At 38.5% G+C, this 27,548-nt stretch overlaps 2 protein-coding genes and 1 long non-coding RNA gene across 13 annotated transcripts in view; 1 reads left to right on the top strand and 2 right to left on the bottom strand.

Moving 5' to 3' along the window:
* SPCS3 (signal peptidase complex subunit 3) lies at positions 2,894-10,355 on the bottom strand. 2 transcript variants are annotated; one of them, XM_021396211.1, is made up of 5 exons: positions 10,059-10,355; positions 7,648-7,718; positions 5,010-5,086; positions 3,758-3,873; positions 2,894-3,343 (listed from the first exon to the last, which is right to left on the bottom strand). In XM_021396211.1, the coding sequence occupies exons 1-5, from the start codon at positions 10,199-10,201 to the stop codon at positions 3,211-3,213; spliced, it is 540 nt and encodes a 179-aa protein (XP_021251886.1). In that variant the 5' UTR covers positions 10,202-10,355; the 3' UTR covers positions 2,894-3,210. The 2 variants fall into 2 exon arrangements, with proteins under 2 accessions (XP_021251886.1, XP_021251884.1); XM_021396209.1 differs by having other exon boundaries at positions 3,022-3,343; positions 7,648-7,721; positions 10,059-10,352.
* ASB5 (ankyrin repeat and SOCS box containing 5) overlaps positions 9,850-27,548 on the top strand; it is a 35,176-nt gene continuing 17,477 nt past the window's right edge. The window contains exons 1-5 of one of the 8 annotated variants that reach the window (XM_021396197.1): positions 9,850-10,133; positions 10,803-11,005; positions 12,356-12,423; positions 18,139-18,232; positions 20,029-20,321. In XM_021396197.1, the coding sequence (XP_021251872.1) occupies positions 20,126-20,321 (196 nt within the window). In that variant the 5' untranslated portion in view covers positions 9,850-10,133; positions 10,803-11,005; positions 12,356-12,423; positions 18,139-18,232; positions 20,029-20,125. Of the gene's footprint in view, positions 10,134-10,414; positions 10,531-10,802; positions 11,045-12,355; positions 12,424-18,138; positions 18,233-20,028; positions 20,322-24,445; positions 24,466-25,291; positions 27,350-27,548 lie in introns of those variants that run through there. The other 7 variants (XM_021396196.1, XM_021396198.1, XM_021396199.1 and 4 more) reach the window with 7 other exon arrangements.
* The window catches only part of LOC110398501, a 27,203-nt gene continuing 19,982 nt past the window's right edge, over positions 20,328-27,548 (bottom strand). For 2 of the 3 annotated variants that reach the window (XR_002438420.1, XR_002438422.1), the window contains 2 exons: positions 24,179-24,327; positions 20,328-23,619 (listed from right to left, as the gene is read on the bottom strand). This is a non-coding gene — a long non-coding RNA (uncharacterized LOC110398501). The remainder of the gene's footprint in view (positions 23,620-24,178; positions 24,328-27,548) is intronic. The other variant, XR_002438421.1, reaches the window with a different exon arrangement.

Genomic DNA, 27,548 nt, shown 5'->3' with positions numbered 1-27,548 from the left:
AAAATGCCTCAGAAGCCTTTTTGGTTCAGATGTCCTACAAAAGGTTTTCAAGCCCTTTCCCATGAAGTGAATCAGCTGCTAATGTGTACAACTTTTGTACACATCACAGCACAAGACAGCATTAATTAGTAACACCTGTAAGAGAACAACCAGCTGCTAGCAACAGCAATTTTTTTCCAATGTATCAGAAGAGACAAGGTGAGCTATGTGCTGCTCGTTTCCCTGAAAGAGTGTTCTTTTCCACAACAAAATACAACGGACGTTTTACTTTTTGAAAGATTTTAAAAAGGATCAGCCAATAAATTTATCTCCCTGAACCAAGAAGAGAACAGAGGATCCCGTTCCTCTCTGTAGCTGAGAAGTAATTACAGTGCCATTTAAGTACTCATTTAGGGTGACCTTTCCCTCAGGATAAACCTGAGTTCCTCCCTCTAAGAACTTGAACATAAACGCAGGAATGGCGGTTGCTTCTTTATCCCCCTAAAGCACTTACTCTGATTTCCTAACAAAGCACAGAAAAAAATAGGATGCATTGCAGGGTGCTGATTATGTTTACCTGTGGAAAACAGCACAGGTGAGGAAAAGTGAAACTCACATAAGCATGCAGGGGACAAACAAAAAATGTGCTACTTTCAGTGCAACTTTTCAGAGAAAGTTGTAATAGAACACATTAGAATTTACTTGTCCTCATATGAAGGATTTTCTGTAGTTCCTCTAGGGAGGAAGGGATAAGACCATGCCTCTGGCTCTGTACCAGTTAGGAGTTACCCTTTACCCAGGGAATACTGTTAGTACTGCATTACTGCTGACTCTGACCTCCTCTCCTTTGTGTGTCACATTGATACTCAAAACACTGTTATTCCTGTAGTAATCACATGCCAATTGTGTCCTAATGCCAGCAGGTGCAATTAGCTGGCTTTTTAATAACAGCAATATAGCTTTCACAGTGTAAAATTGAAGGTGAGGTCACAGAGGTACATATCCAACCCTTCTGCTGGATTTTGAAGTTTGCACTAGATAGGATCCAAGCTCATCCAGCCACAAACTGAAGCCACTCCAAACTGACAGTGCCACAGCCATCCTGGGTCTCCCTTCCCAACAGTGCTACTGAGCAACAGTATCTGTATCCCAAATCAACAATACCGTATTATCTTCACGTGCCAGAGGGACACATCTCCTCTTAGTTGCTTTTGGTATTATTGCCCTTGGGGGTAAGGTATTACACACAAAGAAGAGCAAAGAGACCTAATAAGTACCCTTTAATGGTTAAAAATGAAACATCTCTTTCTATTCTGTTACATTTCTGATGATGGACATCACATCTTTTGGAATAAAATCAATGCAATAGAACAGCAGACTATGAAGAATTACCTCTCCTATGGGATGTTTCTCATTACTTGCAGCTGTCCCATCACAGATTAGTTTATTGTTAAAAGACAACTCACATGTAGTTTTACATCCACGCAACTTAGATATATATTGCAAAAACTACAACTGTGTTTTGAATTAAGTCTTCCCACTTCAGCATTTAAGCAAATCAAAGCCAACATCCAGTTTTCTACCCACTTAGCATTCATCTTTTTCATTATCTATTTGTTTTCCTTTCTTTCGCTCCCCTCGCTTTTAATGTTTTGAGCCTCTTCTTTTCAGAAGTTTGTCACTCTACCACTCTCAACATTTTCTCCTGTTATTTCTCATGGTTTAAAAAAGATAATAAAGTCCTTCACAACTTCAATCTCTGCTTGCTCTTTTTGAAAACCCTCAGCACACTGAGAAGATTTGAAGTTTCACAGTATATTAATTTACACCATGCTTTGAATATGGACATTAATAACTACATCAGAAAAGCAAAAACAGCACACGCTCTGTCCCCTGGATACAGGACGAACAAGAAATACCATTTGACTGGTGTTCCACACACAATGAAGTAAAACTGCTTCTGACAGATTCTTGGCAATACCAGGCAAAGTATTCACAAGTAAGCCAATAGTTACATATAAAAAGAAAAGCTGAACTCACCCAACTGGTGAATGAGCTCTCCGGCTACACAGCACTCCTTCTCAAGAAGCAGCCTAGATCCAAGAGGTACTCTCCCCTCAATAGCTGGCCCTTGTATGAGCCCAATATGGCTCCACTCTGGGTCCACCCCTTCTGGTCACCTGGGGAGGACAGGTGCAAACAATGTGCCTGTTCTCCCTGGGCCAGCCGCAGCCATTCACCAGGTGCTCCATCACCAGTTCAAGCCCTGACCTAACAGCTCCCCTACAACTGGTATAAATCATTTTTATTGCCAAGAGATAGTCCTAACACCATGTGTTTTTTCTTTGTTTTTGCAGCTACAAGCATTTGTGCCTGTAGCTGAGAAAGGGCAGAGAAGAACATGTAACCACTGAGAAGCCACAACAGTTCTGACAGATGCACTGAAACCACTACTCATTTCTTCCTTTCCTGGTTGGTGTAATCAGGAAAGCCTACAGATATGCTTATATTAATACCAGCTGGTACATCTGCCCTGAATTCCTCCATTCCTATTGGAACAGTATTTCTTAGATGTTTCCACAGACTGTTCTAATTAGCTGCATTATCTGTATTATAAGCAACTATTAAAATGTTTTATACCTCAGAATTGCGATTATGCCACACATCAGTGACACTGAAAAGAAGGTCTATGGGCTGACTACAGTGGATTATGAGTAGCTGTTGGAAGTATTAAGATCAGTCACCTTACTGCAACACACTAAGCATGCATTCAGCAAAGATACTGTTACACAGAATAGCCCTTTCTTTCAGGTACTCACAGAAATTTCATTCAGATTTGAGTTCTGAATTTGCGTTCTACGCATATTGAATAACTCCCAGAGTACCCTAAAAAAAAAAAAACCAGTAAGACTAGTTTCTGGTGTAAAAATGTTTATTCAAAAGAAAGGTAGATCTATACCCAGGTGGCCAAGAAAAGAAAACAACAAAAAAACCCCACAAAAAACTGTTGCCCCCCCAACACCAAAAAACAGTACTCCACAATTTACCTTTCCTTTAGGTTTCAGTTTCAATGTTTTATTTAAAAAATGGAATTTTTCCTTTTTCCATGATGTTGAACCTGAGGAAATTAAGTACCTTTCACGGGAGAGTTGCGTGGGATGTGTGAAGAAACCGCAATAAAATTTATTCACAATATACAAGTATAAAAATATGTTGCTTCAGTATTATAATTTAATAACTTTTTGTTGTTTCATAGCTATCTGGGAAAGGTACAGACATATGTCCTGATCCTGTCACAAGAGGTAGGAGGCCAGCATTTGGTACGACATTCCAGGAGAGCGTCAAAGTGACATTCCTGTTTCCCCTGCAAAAGCATGAAAGAAAAAAATCAGCGTAAGTACTGAAATTAACCCATTTACTTAATAAATACTAACGTTAATACAGGGTAAGAATAATTTTCCTGATCCAGAAAAAAGGGATTTTTACTTTTACGTAGTTACTTCATGAAATATTCTCTGTTTTACGGGTAAGATTTTATTTATTAATTATTCTACTTTTTCGGAGTTGAGTGCAGCACAGAACCAATTCTGTAGAACAATAAGGACATGAGAAGCATGACCTTGGGCTACACGTACAAAGACGCAATAGACTGATGGAATATACATATCTTATCATAGCAATACAAATACATGTAAAATGAGAAGCATGCAAGTAAATCAAGATGTCAGGATTTAAAAAAAGAAAAAAGAACACAAAAACTAAAAAGCAATTTACTTACTTGAGACCATTTCCATCATCAAAGAAAAAGTACTTTGACTTCATGTCTTTTAAGAACAGCCTTGGATTATCTCCTCTCAAAATGATCTTGTCCCAAAGGACCACTTGGTTCAGAGCCTAAAAATACAGTTATAATTAAGTTAACAAAATAACTTCCCAGAGCATATCCAGTCACTGAAATTACAAGGCATATCCACTAAAAACCTGAAGTACACGTTTGTAACGCACACAACCAGTTTAATAAAAACAATGCTTTACACCAGGAAAACTGGTGCTACTATACACTGAAGTGTGGCACAATACATGGAACAACAAAGAACAGCACAGCAGAACACCACAACGCTATCTTAAGTCAGATGACTTCAAAGGCTTAGTAAGAATGATAGGTGTTCCTTCAGAATCGCAGAAGTTGTTTTTAGAGAAAAATTTAGACTTTCAAACAAAAGACAAGTTGAGCTGTATTGCTCAGGTATTTAAATGGGAAAAAGAAAATCTCTACTTCCATTGCAAGCATACTTCCAATAGTTGTATGAACACATCAAAAAGATGGATCCCAAGATCTCAAGTATTTTAAACTGTATACTGCTCTAAGGAGTTATGTATTAAGAATGGCACACAGTTAAAGTCTTGTACAGTACAATACAGCACCATTTAGCCAAAGTATCTGGCTAAAGTGAGAACTGGAGATTTACACATAAACAAAACTAAGATGAAACAAGAAAAGATTCCCGGTCTCTAATAAAGAAATCTTAAAAACTGTTCTTATGCAAATGCAATATCCACAGCATCTACAAAATAACTAACAAACTTTAAAAAGAACTCTAAAAATAGTTTCATGTAGCAAATAAAAAAAAGCCTTCACTATATCCTTGCTGACATGGGCAAACATATTAGTAATGTAATCAATGAACAGAAAACCCACTACGCCTGGCCAAACCAAAGGCCACTATATCCCATCTGTAACAGCAATCAATTGCAGGAAGTTAGGGAGAAGTAAATCAGCACAAACAGGTGAAAATAATTCAATTATAAGGCACGCATTACTTCTCTTTCTGTCTGCTAGGCACATATCAAGTTAAGAAGCTTCCCACCATGCAGTTAGACTGTCAAGAAAATAACCGTGAAAGCCAGTGAAAATGGTCAGAGCTAGTAGGGAACTCTGGTGTCTTAATTCTTCCCAGCAGAACTTCAAAGTGTTAAAAATCAATGCAGTACAAAATGGGTAATTACTTCAACTTCTTTTTCATACTTACATTGTTTTTTGTTGTATATTCTGCAGACAAATATAGAAACAATTGTTTAACATTCCAGTCAAATATACTCTGCAGATGTATGCACATTAAGGAAAAGGTTATCACATTGTAAGCCTGTTTTATTTTCCACTAGATCTATCTAGACTACAATCATTACAGCAAGTTCTTACATTTCAATATATCTTATTTTATTTATAAATCAGAGCTTTTCCGAGAGTTCCAGCATATTCTTCAATCACTTCCAAGACAAATTTCATAAATCAGATAAAAAATTAACAGCTATTTCATCTAATGACTTAGGAGTTGTACATTTGACATTACAAGTCAGTTACTATGATCCACTGCTAGTCAGTCTATTATAAAACCTTAAACAAAAAGCAAGACAGAATTCTTCAGCAACTCTTTAAAACAATGATTTATGCTATCACAGAACGCTAGCATCCAACTGTGGATCAAGATATAATAGAAATAATCAATATATAAATACAAAATTTACAGAGTGCAGAGGGCTCAAAGGGCCTATAATATCCACATTAGAAAAATCAGAATACTAGAAGCCTTATCATACTGGAAGGGACATCTGGAATTATCAAATTTAATTATCTACTTACAACAAAGAACATCAGCTTATTTGACATACAGAACTCTGCCCATAATTTTTGAATAATGGTAAAATACTGATAACTTCCATTTGATACCATCACTACAATAAAGCTGAAATTTTAAGTGTTTCTTGCTCATTTAGCAATAAAATGCACTGTGATTGCTAAGGAAAATACCTCTTTACTAACAATAAAGATTAACTGTAACATTCTATTTCTCCAGCCTACGAGAATGTCATCCTTTTTATTCTATTCTTTATCTCAAAACATAAATGAAATAGAACAGATTTTGAGGCTGAATCTATCTTGTCCCACACATCCTAAGTCTGAATCACATTTTTAAGATTCTAGTTCAAAAGGAAAGAATTAAATAATTAGCAGCTGTTATTACAAGAATAGGTGACTAAAATATTCAGGTAAAATAGCTCCAGCTAACTCAAAACCACAAAGTTAAGAAATCCCACAAAAAAGATTTCCAGAATAATTCCTAAAGCCAGCCATTGATGAAGTACACCCAAGAGAGTTGCTGAGAACTTCCTCCTCCCCTCTCCTTTCCCTAGATTCTTCTAACAGTCACTGCATTTAATTCTCATTGGGACTAATAAATCATGTCCACTAGTTGAGAGCCAATGTACCAATATCTCTATACAGATTTTATCCAAAAAAACCTATTAGAATGCTGTATTTTACAACTCTACACGCTGTGAGATTTGTTTATGTCAGGCCTGAAAGATTGTCAGTTTTTTTTTTTTAAAGCAAATTTAAAACTACTGCTAGTATTTAAGAAAGTTAACAGAACTTGGAGTCTTTAACATCCGCATACTGCAGACACTGTATGAGAACATCTCCTCCAGGGGTCCTGCCCTGTCTCCTTTCCGTATACAATTCAATGAATCTACTTTAGAACCATTTTAGTCTCTGGTTTTTATAAATATGAGATTTCAGAGATACGAAAGAGACTCGGGAGTTCACCTCTCCCGCTTTCAGCCAGCAAAACAAAGCCTTCTCACAGGCAACAATCCAGTTCACCTGTTTATCCAGCTTCTATATCCACTCAAGAACTGTAGTTGATTTGCTTACTCAATGTATCATTTTCCTCTGAAGCAGGGAGGAAATCTGTGTCTTGTCTAACACAGTGACAAAAAACAGCTGATGGGGAAAAATTACAGGAATTTCAGCCCAGTTGCAAAGCAAAGCTTTGCGTAATCACTTGCGCTAAAACACGATACCTTATATTTTGTAGTGATTTCTGCAGAAAAATAGGATTTTGATATCAAGATCCTTAATGCCAAGAATGATTTCCTTCCATCCACAAAACAAAGAACACCCACAACTCACCTCCCTTCTCAATAAAAAACAGACTTACAGGAAAGACGAAAAGAGAAACACATACACACACAAAAAGCTGAATAAAGGTATCAACAAAAATACAGGAGGACAAAAAAATAATATGGTGAATTTTGCAGTACCTTGTATGCTTCCCAATGAATTGAATGGTACTAAATATTAGAGATTTGATAGTTTAGCATCTGAGAAAGTAAACAAATACCACTTCTTTTGAAAGGAAGACAGGTACTTGTATACAACTATTATGCAGCTGGAATTTTAAGCTTGAAAGTTACATCGGAGTTCCTAGATTCAGTATGACAGTCTAAATTACTGTTATATAAAACCTGCAACTAGTTCACACCTCAGAACACAAATACCATCTTCACTTAACACTAATACTGTCCTGGCATTAAAATGCACTCCTCTTTATTAGATGCACTGCACTTCTCTAGTGCTTTATTTTAAGAGCACGCATAAAAAAACCAGAGGAAACAGCTCACCCAGTCCCATTTACAGAACAACTATTCCAGGTTCTATTTTCATGCCCTACATATGCAAAATACTATTTCTCACTGCTTTAAACTTAGATTTTAAGACAAATTGCTGGTTTTCCTCAAGTCCCAAATATCAAGATTTTAAGGTAACAAAAATAAATGTCAAGATCTTATTTCAAAACGTTCTCAAACCATTTTTTCCATTAAGGATATCTGCAGTAATGTCAAATGTGACGAATGCCAGATCACTTCTTTCTCTAGGTCCAGTGAAATCTTCTACATTTCTTCTAAGATAAAACAAAACACAAGATTATATTTTCTTTATTTCTCTCTCACACTTCACACTAATTATTATTCTTACCGCATACTTTTCCCATGTGTTCCCCGTACTTCCTTACAGAAGCATTTGGCTAAAATATAACCACATTATACAATAAAGCCCACCTTCCAGGTTTAGAGCCCCAGTCTCAAATGATAGGTTTTACCCCCATAGAAGTCTGTGAAAATTATACAAGTAGCCTGCAATTATGCTCCAGTTAACAAGAATTTGTATTTCTCTGTACATAAACCACATTACATTTCATTTTTAGCAAAGTGGGTGTTACCTGTCTCCCCATTCCCAAATATGTAAAGCCGATTGGAAGGCCAGCTCTATAGCTGGCAATCATTTTAAATAATATTTATTGACTTTACACTAAAAAGCCTCTAGTGCTCATACAAGACACTCCAACCATCCTGATAAATCATCATTTATGTTTGCAGTTTACACAACTTAGAGAATTTCTCCTTTGCACGTTCAGTCATTAAGGAGCAGTAGAAGGAAAATGCTTACTTTCTTCCACATAGTGAAAATCATACACGAGATTTGGAAGACTTTCCTACAAATCCACTATCTGAGAAATATCTGACATTGCCATAGTAAACTGTGTTAAAAAAAGAAACTGGAAAATAACACAGTAGGTATTTTCACACATATTGTTAAAACTCATCAGCCTACCAAACTTACCCTCTACAATGAGGAATGTCATAAGCAAGCTGGCAATGAACCATGAGCCCTAATTCCTCATGTAACAAAGATCTTGGGAATTGTGAACTTACCAGTTACATTTATTCTGCTGTTAAAATTAGTCAGTTAAAATGTAATTTCATATAAACTAAATTCAGTAATCCCAGAGGAAAAAAGTATCTACCGGTCAAAAAAACACTCTTGGAGCCAGTAATTAAGAAAAACACCACCCAAATGTACCAATTTAAGACCTGTTAAGAATTTCCATGCCTATGCAAACACCATTTTAAGTAATAATTCTTGTCAAGCGCTTGACATCATTTCCAAATAACTGTCTGTCAGTCTACTGAAGCTGGGGGCCCGCAGAACTTCTAACAAGTTCAACAGAAACAGCTCAGGTATAATGCCTCTTCTTCCATTAACAGCAGATCCATGCATCACTGAAGGGACGGGCAGTACACATTTCATCTAAGTTAGGCATTAGCGCGCTACATGATGTCCGTGAAGTTCAGAACACTCTAAATTTCTCCTTGTGCCAGTTTTAAGCTTTTTGCAATTCTTTACCCAGTATATATACAGGGCTTGTTTGCTTAAGGTGTTAAAGCAATCCAAAAGGTGAATGTAGCTCCCACTCTTCTTGGGATCATTTCATCTTCCAAAGGCTGCTGCCAGCCATCCACATACCTTGCGGTGGCTCCACAGCTCTGAGAGCTGCTTTAACTCACTGACAAGCCCAAAAGCAAGCCCAGTAAGAAAAAAAAAAAAGAGAAACATTAAAAAAAGACACATTTTGACTCAAAGGTAAGTTAAAGCAGACCAGAACCCTATGCAGCGAGTCCCATTCTCAGGTGCAACTCTGCGAAAGAACCATGCCACCAAAGGCAGGAGTCAAGGCTTTGGGTTCTTTGTGGCAGGAACTTTGCTGCTGGTGAAACCACAGCCCTCCATGTTGCACACAGTGAACTTGATGCAAGCTTCCTGTGACAAACTTTCATGAAAAAAAAAAAAAAGAAAAAAAGAAAAAAAAGCCAAAACCCTGAAGAAAGGTTACAACAGCACACTGTGTCCTGCGGGCATGGGGCTTTCAGCAGGGTTCACAGGAAGACAAAATATCCAAGCTGGTCAACGGAGACTGCGTTACCAGTTCATTCACATCCAGTTCAGTCACAGCACGGCTTGAGTCGGAAAGGACCTTGAAGCCCACCCCGTGGCAGCCCCCGGCCGCGGGCTGGCTACCACCCACCCGACTACGCTGCCGGGGCCCCATCCAGCCTGCCCTCGGGCAGCTCCAAAGCACGGAGCCTTCGTGCTCGCACCGACCACCCGGCACAACGCACCGCTCTGCGGCATAGCCGCCCGCCACTGTTGGACACGGCACGGCACGGCCCTCCCGGCAGCCCCGCCCGGCGGGGCGGGAGGCGGCGAAACGCCGTCGTGGGGCTCCCTCATTGGCCCCGCCGGGGGAAGCGGTGACCCCCGCGTCCGCGGCTGCTTCAGCCGCCGGGCGGAAAGCAGGGATTAACGGGTACGAGCGGAGCGGAAGGGCCCGCCCTCACGGTCCCGGTGCCGGGCGTTACCGGCCCCGCCCCGCCCCGCCGGCCGACCGACCCCCACTCACAGCGTGACCCGGGACACGGCGATGCTGACGGGCACGCTGCGCTCCTTGAAGGCGGTGGTGATGAAGCAGCCGAAGGTGAGCGCCGCCATCACGCTCAGCGAGAAGGCGAAGAGCGAGTTGGCCCGGGACAGCACCGTGTTCATCTCCCCCCCCGCTCGGCCCGCCGTGCGGGCTCCCGGGCTGCAGCCGCTGCTCGGGGCGGGGTAGGGGAGCGGCTCCGCCGGCCCTGGGACGCGGCAGGGGCGTGCGGCAGCGGCGCCGTTCCTTGGGCCGCGGAGGAAGGGGCGCGCGGCCGGCAGGGAGAGGCGCGGCCCCGCCGAGAGCACGCCCTGCGCCCGCACTGCGCCTGCGCGCCGGGCCGCCGCGCTTCCCTCGGGCGCCGGCGGCGGGGTGGAGCGGGGTTGCCTCCGCCTCCCGGCCAGCGTCGTGTACGAGGGGGGAAGGATGCCGAAAGAAAAGTCCTGCCCGCTTGGTTTGTCTGCGTGTGGTTGTGGGTGTGGCTTTTTGTGTGTGTGTGTTTGCTGTCTGTGTTGAGCAGACATCCTGACAGCGTGTCCGCCTGCGTCCTGCGCGGCTCGGGGAGGCCGGCAGCGCTTAGCCACAGTCGCCTCCCGCTTGAGCTACGTGTGATGGAGGCGCGTGGGGTGGTCCCCATGGAGGGCTGCTCTTTGCCGTCCCCATTTTGTTACCTGTATACTTAGCATGTACGTCATCTTGACATTCCTGTGCTTTTCTTTACCAAAGGGCCCCGTGATCCCACACCGTTTTGCAGCGCAAGGCAGTCCTTTGCCCCCGCGAGTAGGTTGATGTTCCGCTGCGAGTTGGTGCCAGCACAATGGAGTTGGAGCAGCGCGGTGGTTCATTAGCCGTCATCGCAGACCCCTGCTCAGTGCCCGTTCCTGCCCTGCGGACCTGGGCCATTGCGAGTCCCAGGAGAGGGAGAGCGCGTACGGTTTTCTCTCCGTTTCCTTCTAAAACATTGTACAGTAAGCCTGACTGATAAATGCTTTTGTTTCTGTACAGTCTGTAAAATGGCATTTGTGTGTTTAACTGTATTATTATGTATGCTAGGCCTGATTAATCCCAATTCCGCAGGGTGGACAACAGGTGTCAGCAGTGCTTCAGTTATATTTAACTTCCCAACCCTAGCAGTCCAGCACAGCGAGCACTAGGAGTTGGCACAGGAGCTAACACGCAGGGGTCTGAAGAGGTAGAAGGCCTCCTCACACCTGAAGGGATGGTGGGAAGAAGGAGCGAACTGCCAGGCCGTTCTGAAATAGGAATATTGTGGTGTTGTTTCTTTCCTTCCCCTGTATCTCAGAGTCAGGTCTGAGATTCAGGGAAGAAAAGAAATCTTTTCCTGATAAAGGTAGGGAAGAGGATAAAGAGAGTACTAATTCTGCGTGCATACACAGCTTAAATATAGTGATCAACAGATTTGTGCTACAGATTATTAACTTTAGGATGTGAAGGTATCTATGGGGACATGCTGTTGTTTTCCATGTGTCTGTGCATCTCCCATAATTAAATAACCTGCAGACCCAAACAGGATAGTCTCCTTAGCAGTGTGTTAAATTCTTTGCCAGTTTGCATGTGATAATTCTGCATCTTCTTCATGTTCCAGAAATTCCAGAATTCCAGCAATACAGAGCCTAGACTTTCTTGTGTTAAGGTTTATATCAACTTGTTGTTGTTTGATGTTTTGATTTGCTATTCAAAACGTCAGTTGTTGGGAGTTAGAGGTTTTTGATTTATGGTTTAGAATTGAGTGCTACTGAAACCTTGGATAACTGTTACTGGAAAGTGGATTTTTTCCACCAAAATACTTGAAGACGTAGCACCAAAATGGAAATTTGCTGCAAACGATTGAAATTAAGCATTTCAGAAGTAAAAAAAAATCTCTGTTAGAATGGAAAAGATAGTTCCAAATAAGAACAATATTATTTCTTCATATCTATAGTTCTTCTGGTTGCTCTTTAGAGTTTTTTTCTCATTAGATATTAGAAAACTCTGCTGTTGGGAAAAACTTAGGTAATCGAGGGAGAAATTTTAGGAATAATGTAGTAAAATTTACAAAGCAGCAGTCAAGTACATGCAGACAGTTGAAATCAAAAGGTCTAGCCAACTTCATGTTAGCTCTGTGTTCTTAAGAGAAATGAATAAATATGGCTGTTACTCATGAGGCTGTGAATTTATTTTAAGAGAACCTTTAATTACGTGTCACTTAAAAGTGACAATATGCGCTCTCTGATGTATTAATCATGTGCTCTTTTTGTCTAATATCGGCACTTCAACAGGATTGATCCCAGTGAGCAGCTCATGCTGATGGTGGACTTCTGAGAGAGAACGGCTTTGAACTCTCTTTGTGAGTTATTCCTGCAAGTATCTGTATAAACAGTGTGGCAGGTGTTGACATTGATCATCAACAAAGATTGCTACGAGTGCTTTTTCTGCTGAAGTCAGGATGGTTCTAATGCGGCGCGCTTTCGGTATGCTTAGATAGATCTTTCACAGTGACTGACAGTTTTGGGTGTATGTTTTGCAAACTCCAGGTGAGAAGGGAGATGCTCACTTTGTTTCAGCTCTGGTGGTAGAACTTTGAGATTTTTCAGGCCTTAAGTTTCTAACTGATCATACAGGTGAAAGCTTAAGTGCCTATGGCACCTAGGTAGTTAAATGAAGGCTTTATAGATAACTTATTTTGATTTAGGGCCATGTGTATAATTCCTAAATTTTACCATAAAAGTCTAAATCCTTTATTGAATTTGTGTCTTACTGATTCTTGAAATGTTAGTTCTTCAGCAGGCACTAGGAACACACAGAGGCAATTGGATTTGCAGATGAAAATCAAAATAGATGTTGTCAAATATTACAGTAAATGTGGCCACCAGCAGCTTGGGTAATTTTTGTTACTGTTGCAACAGCCCCCCTTTCAGTCAGCTCTTCTTCTGGCTTGGTCATTTTTCACCTGGTGTGGACAGCGCATGGCCAAAAGAAGTAGTGCTTCTGGACTTCATCAAACCTTCTTTTGACATCCATTTCTTCATTATGGACATACAAATTATGGAGAATACCATGGTAGCTGTGCATGAATTTTCACTTGAATCTATATTCCTATTCCTAATGCTTCAGCCAGAAAATGGCAGGGAACTTAAAATTTCCTAATTCAGGATGAACTTGATGTTTTATAACAGTGTCTCATTGAAATGCATTAGTATGTTGCATTGGAGATGGGACCAGACAGACTCGATTCCAGAACCAGCTAAGTTTGTTTTGGCACCCAGTTCAGTTCATTTTTGGCTCTTAGCAGACCTGCTATCGCCCATTCTATGACATACAAAGCCATGTATGGTAAAGTCCTTTCATGTGTCACTGGTTTGGCTGAAGCTTTCACTGTGCAGTGTGCTTTGCATTCTGTGGTGCGAAGCATGTGTGCTACTGATCCACCTCACCCTAGTTTTACCTCATTCTCTAAGTCATTTACAAGTTCTTCATCACAAAGTATTTTTACATCTCTTGTAAAAGCACCAAGCAGAGACTGTCATGCCTCAGCTTGAGGAAAAGAATGTTTTGCTAGCTCTGTCATGATGATATCATTTAACTGATACCAATTTTAGTGGATGGAAAAACCTTTCTGATATTAGCACTAGCCATGAGAGTCAGCGCATAGTGACTCCTTGATATATGCTTACTGTATAATCCTTTAACTCTTAGCGCTTCCAAGTCATGCAATTGACTTAGCAGTTTCATTTTATTAAGACCTTTCATAGGCGCTAGAAATATGCTTTACACAAAAAGGAGATAAATTAAGTCACTTTTACTTAGTCTAGAATAAAATCTGGCAAAAAAAAAAAAAAGAAGAAAGAGAATATAAAGATTAAAGAGATGATTTCACTCCTTTAAAAGGAATTGATAATAAAGAAATGAATCAGTTAAAAGGTTAAAGCAAAATTAAAAGACAGGCCATAATGTAGAATAAAAACTAGTAATTACGAAAGGATTTCAAATTGATGACAAAAAACATTCACAACTCAGCTATATTATTTCAAGCAAGTTTTTTACTTTTGAATAATCAGCAGTCGTCGTCTTGATGACATAATTTGAAGCCCTTATGCATAAATAAATAAATAACGATTTCCTATAGAACTGAAATAGTTTAATAACTTCAAGGAATATTAATTCAAACAGCTGAGGTCTGTATAGGTTTCAAAATGCAGGCAGAGAGGCATTAGTTACAGGTACCACATACCTATGGAAGAAGGTGAATTAGCTGCGGAAGAAGCAAGCTGTGAAGTTATATAGACATGTGGTTGGTAATGAAAGTTTTTTTTTTTGGACCCAAGAAAGGTACCACGAAAAAGAGAAAGGTATACAAAATGAGGAGACTCTTCAAAGATTAATTAATACAGCTATATCTCTAAATCTAGCTGTCAAAAATTACACCGAAACTTCTTTATCAATAGGTGGCTTGTACACGAGTTTTGACATTATTGTCCACGACTCATAAACTGCAGGTTGGTATGTCTGTAGCAGAATGGGTGATAAGGTGTGCAAGTGCTTTTCAGTGTAATGTCCAGTAGGTTAGTTTAATGAAAAGCTAAAATTAAATTGCCAGATTTTGAACTGAGGTGGATAAATGCCAATACACATTCCTTCCTGTTGATTGCCAGGAAGGGAGAAAGAGGGGTAAGAACTTAGAGTGGAGGAATGGAATGAGCAGCTGGATGTGCTAACTTTTTACATTTCCATGGGGCAAGACTTTTATCTGTCAACAGTCTGCGTGTGCCTGCTATCTGACATGTTTCTGGTTTTAGTAATGTCTCCAAGTAGATACGTGACTTCTATTGGAATCTTCTGCTGCAGTACTCTTAATAATTCGGTTGTCCAAACAGGACTGAAAGAGATACTGTAGGACAAATGCAAAATGCTTCTTAGCAGAATTCAGATTGAATTTATTTGTAAGCCGGTCAGTTACACATGCTTCACTTCTGTAGTATGAGTGTTGGCTTTGCTGTCAGTGAGCGGATGGAGTGATTAAGCAGATCAGACGTGCTCATATGGTAATTATAGAATATCCCGAGTTGGAATGGGCCCACAGGGAAAATGGAGTCTGACCAGTGGCTTCACACAGCACCACCCAAAATTCAAACCCTATTGTTGAGAGTGTTGTCCAAATGCTCCTTAAACTCTGTCTGCTCGGGACTGCGCCACTGCCCTCAGGAGCCTATTCCATGCCCACCACCCTCTTGGGGAAGAACATTTTCCTGACACCCAACCCGATCCTTCAGAGTTCCTTTCCATTCCCTTGGGTCCTGTTGCTGTCACCAGAGAGCAGAGATCAGCAGCTGCCCCTTTGCTTCCCTCGTGAAGAAGCCATAGGCTACCATGATGCCTCCTCTTATTCTCCTCTTCAGGCTGATCAAGCCAAGGAACCTCAGCTATCCCTCATGTGTCTTGCCCTATAGGTCCTACAGCATCTTTGTAGCCATCCTTTGGACAGTCTCTAATAGTTTCATGTCCTTCTTATATTGTGGTGCCCAAAATAATGTTGCTGATAGCAGAGATTGTTTGATATTAGACTTATAGTTGAAGTGGAATCTATCATCATTGTGACAAGCAGCTCTACACTGGGTGTGTAACAAAGTGATATGGCTTTAAAATTTCTGTATATTCTTTCAAAGGATTGAGAGAATTAGAAAACTGGAATTTCATTTAAATATCTCAATTACTCTGTATGGTTTTAAATATATGCGATGTGAAGAGCATCTGGAATGTCAAAATATATTGATTGATGTTTCCATCCCGGGACAGTAATTCCATCCTCTGTAAATCCAGATTTGATCTGTATGTCAGAACTATTTTCCAAAGACGAGAGTAGTATTTTCAACAGAAAGGAAAGATCAAACACCAGAATAAAACCAGTTTAAATTTGTTAAAAGTTATCAATACATTAAATAAAATTTTCATGATGTTACAAATGCAGAGTTGCATAATTTGTGTGGTTCAATACTGGAAGAGCTTCATTTATATAGAACTTAAATTTTACCAGAATACTGATTTTAATACAAAGGGAGGAAAAAATTATGCAACTGAAGGCATGAATTTGTAGCTTCTTGAGCAATTCAAGAACTGGTCAAAATAACATTCTATAGCAAAATATAGAGAGAAACTAGTTATCTAACAAAACTGAAGGCAGATCTTTGTGCAGTAAAGCTTTTTAAATGAGCTGATGTCTTTCATAGTCTTACGAGAGAGGATGGTGTCTAAATACAAAGCCCTTGAGTGGAAAGAATGTCAGAAATCAGAGCATGTCTACTGAGAGAAGGAGAGTAGTATGTTTTATGGTGCTTATTTGATTTCCTCTTACTGTAACACATAAAATATCATTGCATTGCATTATTTGGACAAGCAAGAGACTAGCAGAAACTATTGTAAAATTCTTGAAGAAACATTACTTCAGATATCAGTTACAACTTTGCACTGCTTTGTTTGTGTAGATTCTTGATAGATGTGATCTTAAGGTATTTTAGGATGAAAAGAAGATGTGAAAACAAGATGTAGGCCTTTAATTTGTTTGTTTTACAGTGTTGCGTTTGCTTCAAATGGCAACACAAGTCTTAGATTTTTGTTTGGAGAATCAAGCTTTGACATTAGTTGAATAAGTTTGTAGAATTTTTAAGGGTAGCAACAGGTAGCAGTGAAAAAGCGTTAGATCTGAGTCAGTGTTGCACTTCTCTGGACCAAAGTTTGTGTTTTCGCATTTTTTTTTTAATTCCTCCAAAACGGTAGCACTAAATCTGTACCATCTCTTCATATTTTACAAAGAAGAGTGGTGTCTGGGTTGTTCTACTGGGCTTGAGTTCCTCTTTGGACCCAGTGGCTGTTTCACACCCTCCAATTTTTCAGCTCCTAGCTATCAGAGAAATATGGTTTGGTTGTTTTTCTGTGCTTAAGCTGGGATGTGTAACTTATTAAGGATATAGCTCTAAAGAACATTTAGTATTTTTAAAGGTTTTATTGTATGTGTGTATTGTCTGTTGTGGTGTGGTAAACCCTTTAAATATTAGAATAATTTTACACACTATCCTTTTTGTAATCATTAAATGAATTATCATTCATTTCATTTAATGTTGTCCAAATTTTGCATTAAGAAAAGGTACCTAATTAGTTTTCACTATTCACCCATTATTTTCACTCTGAGTGTTATGTTTACAGCAATGATGTCCTCAGAATACTGCTACTGAGTGGTCCTGTTAAGCCCATTTTTAAAGTGACAAAGTGAGGCTCATAGGAGTTTCTTTCTCAGATGTCAGAATTTTTGAGGAAATCTGAAAGTCCAGATTGAGTCAGTGCTGTTTTCAAGTGCTTTCATATTGTTATAATGTGGCATAATGATCTCCATTTGGAAGCTATCACTATTCTGCACTGCTGCAGATCAGATTCCAGTTGCTTCACACTGCCATGCAATACAAAATTTGGAACATTTACCACTGCCTCTTTTTTTTATGTTCAGTCACATTGACAGTCACATCAATTGTCAATTCCTTGTTTATTTACTTAGTCTTATACTTTCTGATTTCAGTTCCAACATCTGTTGCTTTCCTTTTCTATTTTCCCAGTCTGCATGGGCTTGCTCTCAGCTACTTTGTGTTCAAGTCTCATTCTTCACATTGTTGATTCTTCCAAAATACCATGTGAGCATTAACATGTAAACTGTCATTCTGTTTTCATGACTGTTTTCATGTGAGAGAGTTATGGGGCTAGAAAACAAAAAGAAGTATTACCAGGAGAGTAATTTTGCCATCTTCTTCCTATGTGTGAACTGAAATCCTCAAAACTCATAATTAAATTCTTTAGCATACTCTTTGTAGCCGTGGAGAGAAAATTAGGAGAGTACAGAAGACAAGCTTTGATACAGGAATAATCCTGTTCTTTTTTTTTTTTTTTTTTTCTTTTTGCTATTTCTGAAAGCAGAAGATTTAGAGGTCAATGAGAATTTTTTGAAAAATCACTTACAAATATTACATGCGTCTATAATCCTGTTTTTCTAGAGGCTCTCATTATTTTTCGCTCTTTACAGAAAAATTCAACCTGAAGAAGACAACCAACAACTGAGAAATTTCTCTGTTCAGTGATTTATCTACTGCGGTTAAAAGAAGCATGAAAACAGTATTGTAAGTGGAAGATTAACTCTGAATGCTGCTGTTAACTCTGTTATTTATAGTAATTGCTATCTGGATTTTTGCCTCTACAAAGAAAGGCTCTTCTCTTTTGTCATTTAACAAAACATGGGAGAAGTCCAGATGAGAAAGAACACCTATTAGATTACACACTTTAAAAAAAAAAAAAAAAAAAAAGGGTTTCCATTAGATAATTGATTCTTCCTTATTCTGCGTGGCAAATTTGCAAGAACAGGTACTTCAGGTGGTTTGGGAATTGTGAGAAATAGGGAAGAAGCAGAAATATGGAAGGCAAATGAAATTCCTATGCTGGATATGTTGTTAAGGGAAATATCATTTCTGCTAATGCTTAAAACGGAAATTGGCAGTGCTGGCTCAGAACATAATGCCTATTTATCCTTATGGAAAACATGACACCTCAATTCAGTGTCAGATAACAATGTGCCAAATATAAAAAAGGATTTTCATTTGGCATTTTAAGTACTCACTTCTACTTCTAACTATGGTACAAGGAGAGCAGTTCCTATTCTGGCTGGATGAGAAGATGTCTATAAACAAAATTTAGGGGAAAATTGATGCATTTTTTTCACAGACCTATACAGTTTACACTGTAAGCTACTTTGTTATTGCCTTTTATTGTTACTGTTGTCTATGTGGTTGTTTTTATTTTCCCCAAAGAATAAAACAATCAAACAAGAGAATCCAGAGAAGAATAGAAAGGGTGTTTTAGTTTAAGAATTACTATGGGCAGAATATTTAAAAATAATAAGTAAATATACTATTTCTTTTTTAATTAAAAGGAAGTGTAATGGAATTAGAACAGGACCGTAACTTATGCTGCCACAATCCTTTATTTTAGGGATATAGCTTACTGAGGAATCTAGTTCTGTCCTGTGGCTCCTCAGTTTGTGTCACGTTGTGACACCAGTATTTACTCATTACTCACTAGTGGAACAATTTGTGTAACTTCCGATAACTGTGAGTAATAAGCTTCTGGTATATAAGCTAATTAATTCATAAAGAATGTGAGGAACTTTGATTCCCTTCTCTAAAACTGGCCAAGAAATAAAGCCTGTTACGTCACTGGTTTAAAATAATTCAAACTGCACAGTGAAATGTGTATCACAAGCATTAAAAATTTTCCGTGCTATATATTTAACAGTGCCTTTATGGATTAATTTTACATGTACAGTGATCATATTTACAAAAATATATTGGTGTTGGATTCCTATCATCTGCTCCGAATGCCATTTTTGTATAATGCTAAAAGTCATGTATACTAGCTATTTTCACTCAACCTGAACAGAGTAACAAGAGGTGGTCTATTTTAAATCTATGTTTCTTTATTAGAGTGTATTTCAGATATTTAGTGATGTGGTTCTGGTTTTGTAAGAAAGATATTGTCCTGACATAAAATGAATGCACATAAAAGAGCAGTTGTACTTAATTAGGATAACTTATTTTAGTAAAAACTGATCTATTTACCTGAGTTAGCTGTTTTAGAACGTGAAATTGTAGTTTAAAATAATAATATTTTTGGCAGAGTCTTTTAAAACATGTATAAATAGGATAAACAAATGAATTAGAAATGCATAATTTGGAGTGAAACAGACCTTATAAGAGGAACAAGTACAGTCCAGGGTCTTGGAACCTCTGTCTGTTATATTCTGTCCCACTTGCTATCGCCAGGCTAGCAGGAGTGGTAGTGAACTCAATACTATGTACAGTATAAATAATCCTCATATTTTGAGCAGCAAGCATCATGACCAGCTGATATTTTCTTTCCTCAGGACCAGTTGTTCCCGAGAGTGCGTGGCTGGAGCCATATGATCTTATCAACACATTTGAGAGCCCTACCCAAACACAGAGAGAGATTTTCGTGCAGCAATGACTGTCATAGAAGAAAGTCGCCCTTTTGCCCAGCAGCTATCCAATGTCTATTTTACTATACTTTCTCTTTTTTGTTTTAAACTTTTTGTGAAGATCAGCCTTGCTATACTTAGTCATTTCTACATTGTGAAAGGGAACCGTAAGGAAGCAGCGAGGATAGCTGCTGAATTTTACGGAGTTCCTCAAGGACAAGGTACGTTTATATTTACTATCTAATCACTACTTGTTGTGTGTTTTTTGTTTTTATTTTTTCAGGCAATTGCTTATCTGCAGGAGATTTTTTTTTTCTACAGTTCTCTGTTATTTTTAACCAAAATCTGAAGCGACATGGTTAGATTTTTTAAGCAAATTATTATTAGTATTTTTTGCAGGACAACATTATGTTCAGAATGATAGGGAAGTATTGTAGTCAGTGTCTTGTTAGGAGAGAGGCCTATACTTAAGATGGCTGTACTTAAGATTGATGTATATTTCCACTCTAGTACAATTTATTTTATTTCTAATTGCTTCTAAAACTGATCCTACTGTAGCCATATGTGGGTGAACTTTTCCACATTTGTATTTCATTATTTTGCAACACTCCAGTGAAATTAATCCATATATTAATGAGAATTATTTCTTGATTAGGGGTGTCCTGTAATTTATTTGAGATTCTATAGTCCTTCTGCTTCCTTGAATTTGCATCTTGGCAGGTATCAGGAAGCTATATGCTTGTCAAGTTGAGCTTTTGGGTGTCTCTGTGACCCACCGCATTTTACTGGGTTGAAAGCTCTTGTAAAATTCCTTTTTCTGTTTGCTCAGGCAGAACTTTGGCAGAGCTGTGTAATGCTGTTTCCACGAGCTCATCTCTGCTGGGCCAATGCCATTTTCATTTAATTCTTCTTCTGGGTCACAGGACACATAAAACTCTTTTCTTGATTACACTACCCTGTTGCACAACTGAGCCATGGTTTTTTCTCAATATGGGGTCCCTGCTGCCTTGCATGTCTCTTGTGGCTCCTTATGTTCTGAGATGACAGAAACTTTAAGTTATACAGCATAACAGGAAGGGTTGTCTCATCCCTTATCACATTCACCACTCATCTCTAGGTACCATAAAAAACAAGAAATAACCTGAGTTAAATGCAAAGTGAGAAACTGTAGAAATATGCCAGAAACAGCTACAGATCTGAAGATCTTTTCATTCTTCTGTACTGGGACAAAGCAGATATTAGCTTACATTGCAGGTTTACTTGAGGTGGATTTATATCATGTCCTCTCTGCACGATTTAGAAAATTCTGGCTCACAGCTTTTACATCTGAGTATGTTAATCAGAACATCTGAACTATTGCATTACTGCGCGTGTGTGTTTTTGTGTGAATAATTGTATAGGTGTATGTGGGGGTGTATGCATGTTCACGTACTCACTAGAGTGGGTGGGATGGCAAGGAATGACCATCTGTCCCACTGGCAAAAACACTCAAAGAGAACATGTTAGTCTTTGATTGAAAATGAGGAGAACTTTTTGTCAGAAACTTCCTGCTCGCTCTAAGGTGGATCAGTCTGGGAAGACTGACACAAAATCTAAGGAAGGAGAAGGACTGGGGGAAAAGTAGAGGGAAAAGAATAAAATGCATCAAGTCAGAAGGCATATAGTCTTCCCTTATCTTTCAGTCTGGACTTTTGCTTATGTTTGTAGAAGGGGTCATGATAGTGCCTACATTCACTGCGCGTTGTGGCATTGGGTTTGTTTATGTTTGTTTGTGAAGTATAGTTTGGAGATGCCTCAGTAGAGACTGTCCAATACCATGTAGCAAAAAAATCCTTCTCTAATGTCTAGAAGATGTTCAATAAGTTATGTGAAGCCACCACTTCTACTATTAAATGATAAAATTAAATATTGAATATCCACTTAATTAGTGATCTTTTTGTGTGTTTTTATTAAGCACACAGAGAAGCCTCAGCAGGAAACCTCCCCACAAAACAAAATAATAGGCTATCATTGCCTAATTGAAGTTTATAGTATCTTAAAGGTAGCTTCCATTACAGGAAATGTTAGTTTTCATTTTCTAGTTTTAACTTGATTACATACTCCTAAAATCCTGTTAGTGCTGGCATTTTTAGTTTCCTTGTAATACTACAGAATTACTTTTTGCTGTTAAAATGATTTGGCTACAATAGAGTGCTATAGTACTGAAGAAGGAAAAAATCCTTTGAAAACGTGCTAGTAGCCACAGGCATTATTTCAGTTTTACCAACGTGAGTTCTTGAACTGAAATAAACCTTTGTTTTTACAAAGCCTGTGTAACCGAGGACATTTTAGGTACCGAGTAGTAGCACTTGATGGAACTCCTTTTATCATACTGAAGGTATATGGGTCAGTACAGGATCTGAGGCCTATGTAGTCTTGTTGCTGGATAGAAGTAGTGGAACAGATTATATTTTCTTCCTTACTAATTCAGAAATATTTTGTCTCTTGTTCAGATAGTCACCAGACTACTGTGTTAAATTTATCCTTTAAATCTCAGTGCCCATAGTTAATCAGTAATGCGTATGTGGCATTGAAATATAAGAATTAGATCAGTGTTCAGCATTAGGTAAGTCCAGAAATGTGCATATAAAATCTCTACTAATTATAAATCATATAATTTGTTTATGAAGATGAAGTCTGAATAACACTTGTGTAGAGCTAAAAGGCACCTTGAGAGGTAATTTGGACCCTCTGGTACCAAATATACGTGGATTGCCTGTCAAATGTTTGTCTAACCTGTTTCTAAAATGCTCAGTAACAGTGATTTCTGCAGTATCCTTATGCACCCAGTGCTGATTTTTACTGTCCTCATCAGTAGAATACTTCCCACTTATCCCAAGATCTACCTAAATTTTTATTTCCATGAACCAAATATATACAATGTAATCAAAGTATTTAGGAATTTTTCTTCAAATAGGAAAAGTGATCAATTTAAAGACTATTAGCATGCATCTTCTCACCACTATACTTTTTGTCTTCTCTGGAGTAAAGAAGACAAGATTTAACTTAGTCTGCGCTCCTAAGTTTTGTTTTCTAGACCTGGAATTGCTGTGGTTGCCTTGTTTGGACTTGTGCCAGTTCAAATACAGTTCACAGACATTTTTATTGATGTCTGGTTTCTCATGTTAAATAGAGTGCTCCAGCTGAGACTTTATTAGTGCAACCAGTGAAAATATCAGTTGTATAAAAGTGGGTCGGTTATGTCATGTGCCATATATATGATATGTATTACCTATGTATTACCTCCTGGAGTGATGCTTCTTTTTTTTTCCTTCTTTTTTTTTCTCAGCAGTATAGTATTATGGATTCAATCTGCAGCCAACTATAAACCTGATGTTATAACAGTGTCATATGCATTTGCCTTTTCCTTTATACTTGCCTTTAGCTAACTTCATGCAGACGATTTCTCCATTGTGCTTAAATCTGTTTTGAACTGTTTCCCTCTGAGCAGTTGGAGCACCTGCAGTTCAGTGTCATATACTGATTTCAGAAAAAAACAAATGCAGTAGTTTATCATCTACAGTATTAAAACACTGAATAGCACCAAATGCAGGAGAGAACTCTGCAGTCTTTTATGTTTGTTTAAAGTGCATTAAAGGCTATGTCTTAATAAGCTATCAGAATTTATTTATTTATTTTCAGTGAAGTCATGGTATTACTATCATAAAATAATTAAATGAAAAAGGAATCCATTCTATTGTCAAGGTTTCATTTACTGGATCACTTTTAACTTTGGCACTGATCTTGTAAACAGTTACTCATATACACATACTTGCCCATTGAATTGAAAGGGACTGATTTGTTATTCAGAACTAAGTGCTTTGCAGTCAGGGACTTACAGCTATGTTGTAAATAAGTATGATACCTAGCTTTTCTTTTTTATTGTGTTGAAGTGAAGTTGTATTTATTCATTATTCTAAAAAAGTCATGACAGTCGACACATCATTAATTTCTTTCATGGAAAAAGTCATAGCACATATATATTTATTCACTTCTAAAGTTCTGCACCCTATAAACTGACCTATACAAATGAACTTACTTGCAGATTAATTTGGGGTATAATTAGCTCCTTAATAGGCTATCTGCAGTGACAGTGACCTGCACAGTAAGATTAATTCTCTTCCTGTATTTCCAGACCTGTGAAGAGTTAATACCTCAGGCTTTTGTGCAGCTGCTGCTTGATAGAACCTGAAAGATCAAAAGCAACCTTTAGATTACTCCTACTATACCAACCAGCTGACCGTAGCATCAAGTACTCTACATACTCATACAAGTGCTGAGTTGAAGGTTCAGCTGATATTTGTATTTCCTTCACATTAAGATGAGGTAGGAGGTTGATAGTCCAGACAATTTAGTAGAAGTTGGAGTTATGGTTTCCATAAATGCATACTGGGCAAAATATTTTATCAAAATTAAAACTGATACTCAGTAACTATCAGAATGCTTGTAGCTGCAAGCAGAGTGTGTTCCAGAGGAACTTTCTTATGAAAGAACCATTTGGTAGAAGTTAATATATACAGCAAACGAGTAGTCATGCACTTATACAGATATGTGGGGTCTGTACAGAAGCTAAGTACTTTTGACAACATGAAATGTTTCATTTTTAATATCCTAATTTTAATTATGTCAAACTCTGCAAAAATCTTCATAGAATATCACGATATGCATAACTAAAAATTAAGTACACTAAGTGGGTTGATCTTTTAAGGTCCCTTCCATCCTAAGCCATTCTCTGATTCTATGATTTTTTTTGCAGAAATGGAGATCACAGAATCACAGAATGGTTTGGGTTGAAAGGTACCTTTAAGATCATTTAGTTCCAACTCTCCTGCCTATTTTTTAAGACATCTCTACACTTGAATGAACATAGCAACCTTTCTTTGCTTTATCTGCCTTGGCCACGTGTGGTAGAAATGCCAAGTACTTCAGTTATTCCTAGTTACCCTAAATGAAGCCATTCATAGCTCATGAGTGCATACTGCTTAAGACCGGAGCCCCCATCTTTTGGTATTATGAGACTGGCAAATATTCTAGGTCTTCTGTTCCCCGTTTTTTCTTGTACACTGATCGCTGCTGAGGCAGACTCAAGAAACCAAGTTCACCGAATACAATGCAAAAATTGGAAATAATGCTATGTTACACTGTTAAAGAAAGCTTGATTACATTTTTAAGTGCAGTGAGTGATTACAGAAAACTTTTCCTATTATTCTGTTCTAACAAGTTGCAATTGATAATGTCACTCAGCAACAGTTGTTAGGTAGGGAAGAAAGGCATGAGGCATTTTCTCAACTTGCATTCCACAGAGATCACAGTTCTATTAATAAAAGCCATATAAGACCTCTACTTGCTTCCTGGATACAATAGAGATTCATTTAGTAATGATAGGAATATTGTATGGCATACCTATTCACCATACCACTCAGTGTAAGGCGCCACATTTAGCATTTGTTTTTCATATGCAGCACGTAAGCTAATGGTGTAAAAATGCTTAAGATAGTGTGAACGTTCTTTTTGAAAAGTTCAGAAGGGAGTTTTTTATGATGGAGCTTGTCACTCCCTCTTACATGCTGAATAACTTTGCCTCATATGAAAAATATCTGCTAAGGAAGAGCCATACTTAAAAATCAATCTCAAGATTCCAGACATATGCTTAGAATGGAGCAAATCACACCGAGTATCAACATACCATAACTGTTCTCCCCTGAAGAACATAAGCTGCCCTAAAGGCATTTTGATGAGGGCTACATGATGCATGGAAATTCATGCAGCCAGAGTCCTGACCTATCTGCAGCAGCAAAAACCAAACACATCTCTTGTTGAGCGCTGACTCTTCCCTCACCTTAAGGAAAATCTCTGAGGCTTACAGAAACTTCCAGTGAAGATATCTGCTGGGGACTGTCTGCATGCTTGCTTTCCTGACAGAAACTGAGATATCCTATCGTGTAGATTCTTTTTTAGTATTGTACATTGAGACTTCCTTGAGAGGACCACAGGTTCTATATTATGATCAGTATAATTCATGCATGCCATCTTAATACATATCTTTTCTGAAGGTGGACATTAAGTTGTCAGAAACATTGATCCTATTGGCATGCTTGATTTGTGTATTTTGATTTAACTGATATGGAAATTCTGTTAATCAGTTATTTTTTTGGGTGGAATGAATAACAAGCTTTCAAACCACAAACAGGACAAATGAAACACTGTGAACTCTGGTGTAGCTTGCTTAAAACCTGAGTTTTAAAGGTGCATAGCAGTAAGACTAAAAGATAATCCTGCAGTAAAGAAAGCATAGAGCGGCCTACCTGCAAGGTCTTACAAACAACTCTTTTTAAAAAAATCAAAAATAAAATGCCATTAGGAAGCTCCAGTAATGGATTGAGGCAGACCCAAATGTACCACTTGCAGTGATCTTTTATGCAGCTGTGGGGCATAAGGCACCAGGGGAATACCAAAATAGCATAGCTCCCTGAAGGTGATGTTCCTTCCCTCACCAATAGACTTGTTATAGCCAGCGTTCTGCTATTCACAGTCTTCTCTTGTAGGAGATGTTCTCAAACATTTGCAATGCAAGCAAACAGCGAGTGAACTTCTGCCAGGGTTTGATGATGGCTTTAGGGGAATGCATTACGTGCCTAAGTGCTGAGCTTTTTTTGTGATTGCAGCAATGCTGCCTGGCTGGTCATAAATCCATTATGGCATGCTCCATCTGTTGCACTAGTGGTTGTTACTTTTTGCTATGTCTGGAGTCTTTCTGGCAATAGATCCAATCTCTTTCTTTATGGCTGTGTTCTCTCATTGTACTTGGCTGAAGATTAACTCTCTGGTGTTCTGTACCATTCCCATGTGGACCGTTGGTCTCTTGGCCTTGTCTCTTTGTGCAGTCTGTCAGTATGTGAAGCCCAGGCTTGTTTGGTATCTGATTTGGTTAGCTTAATCAGCATCATTGCTTTGGTTCATTTTAATGTGACCAATGTATTAGAAAATGTTCTGAGTTATCACTGACTATCTTCATGAAGAGATCTGGCAGGTGCACAGGAAATCCACAAGGCAAGATATGTAATAAACGGATCGGTGTTCCATGCCGGAACTCTGTGATGACAAAGCATTTATAACGTCACAATTTTAAGCCTTTTCTAAACCTTCCGTTGTGATTCTCAGCATCCAGGCATGTAAGGCGTAACAAATGGTAACAACCTCAGCAGAAGAGGTAGAACAAATAGTAGCTATCTATACACTGTTGCTATCTTAATAATAATAGCTTGAATTTCCAACTAAGAGATAGTGAAGATACTGTGTAATGAGCAGGAGTCTGTAGTAGGACTTCTTTTTTTTTTATAGTGGCATAGACAAATAGCATTTCCTACTTAAATAATTAATGACCATTTAAGTATTAGCTACATATTATT

The sequence above is a fragment of the Numida meleagris genome, chromosome 4 (assembly GCF_002078875.1).
Source record: "Numida meleagris isolate 19003 breed g44 Domestic line chromosome 4, NumMel1.0, whole genome shotgun sequence".
Classification (NCBI taxonomy): Eukaryota; Metazoa; Chordata; class Aves; order Galliformes; family Numididae; genus Numida; species Numida meleagris.
The sequence above is the reverse complement of the archived record's forward strand: the minus strand, read 5'-3'. Positions and strand labels throughout refer to the sequence as shown.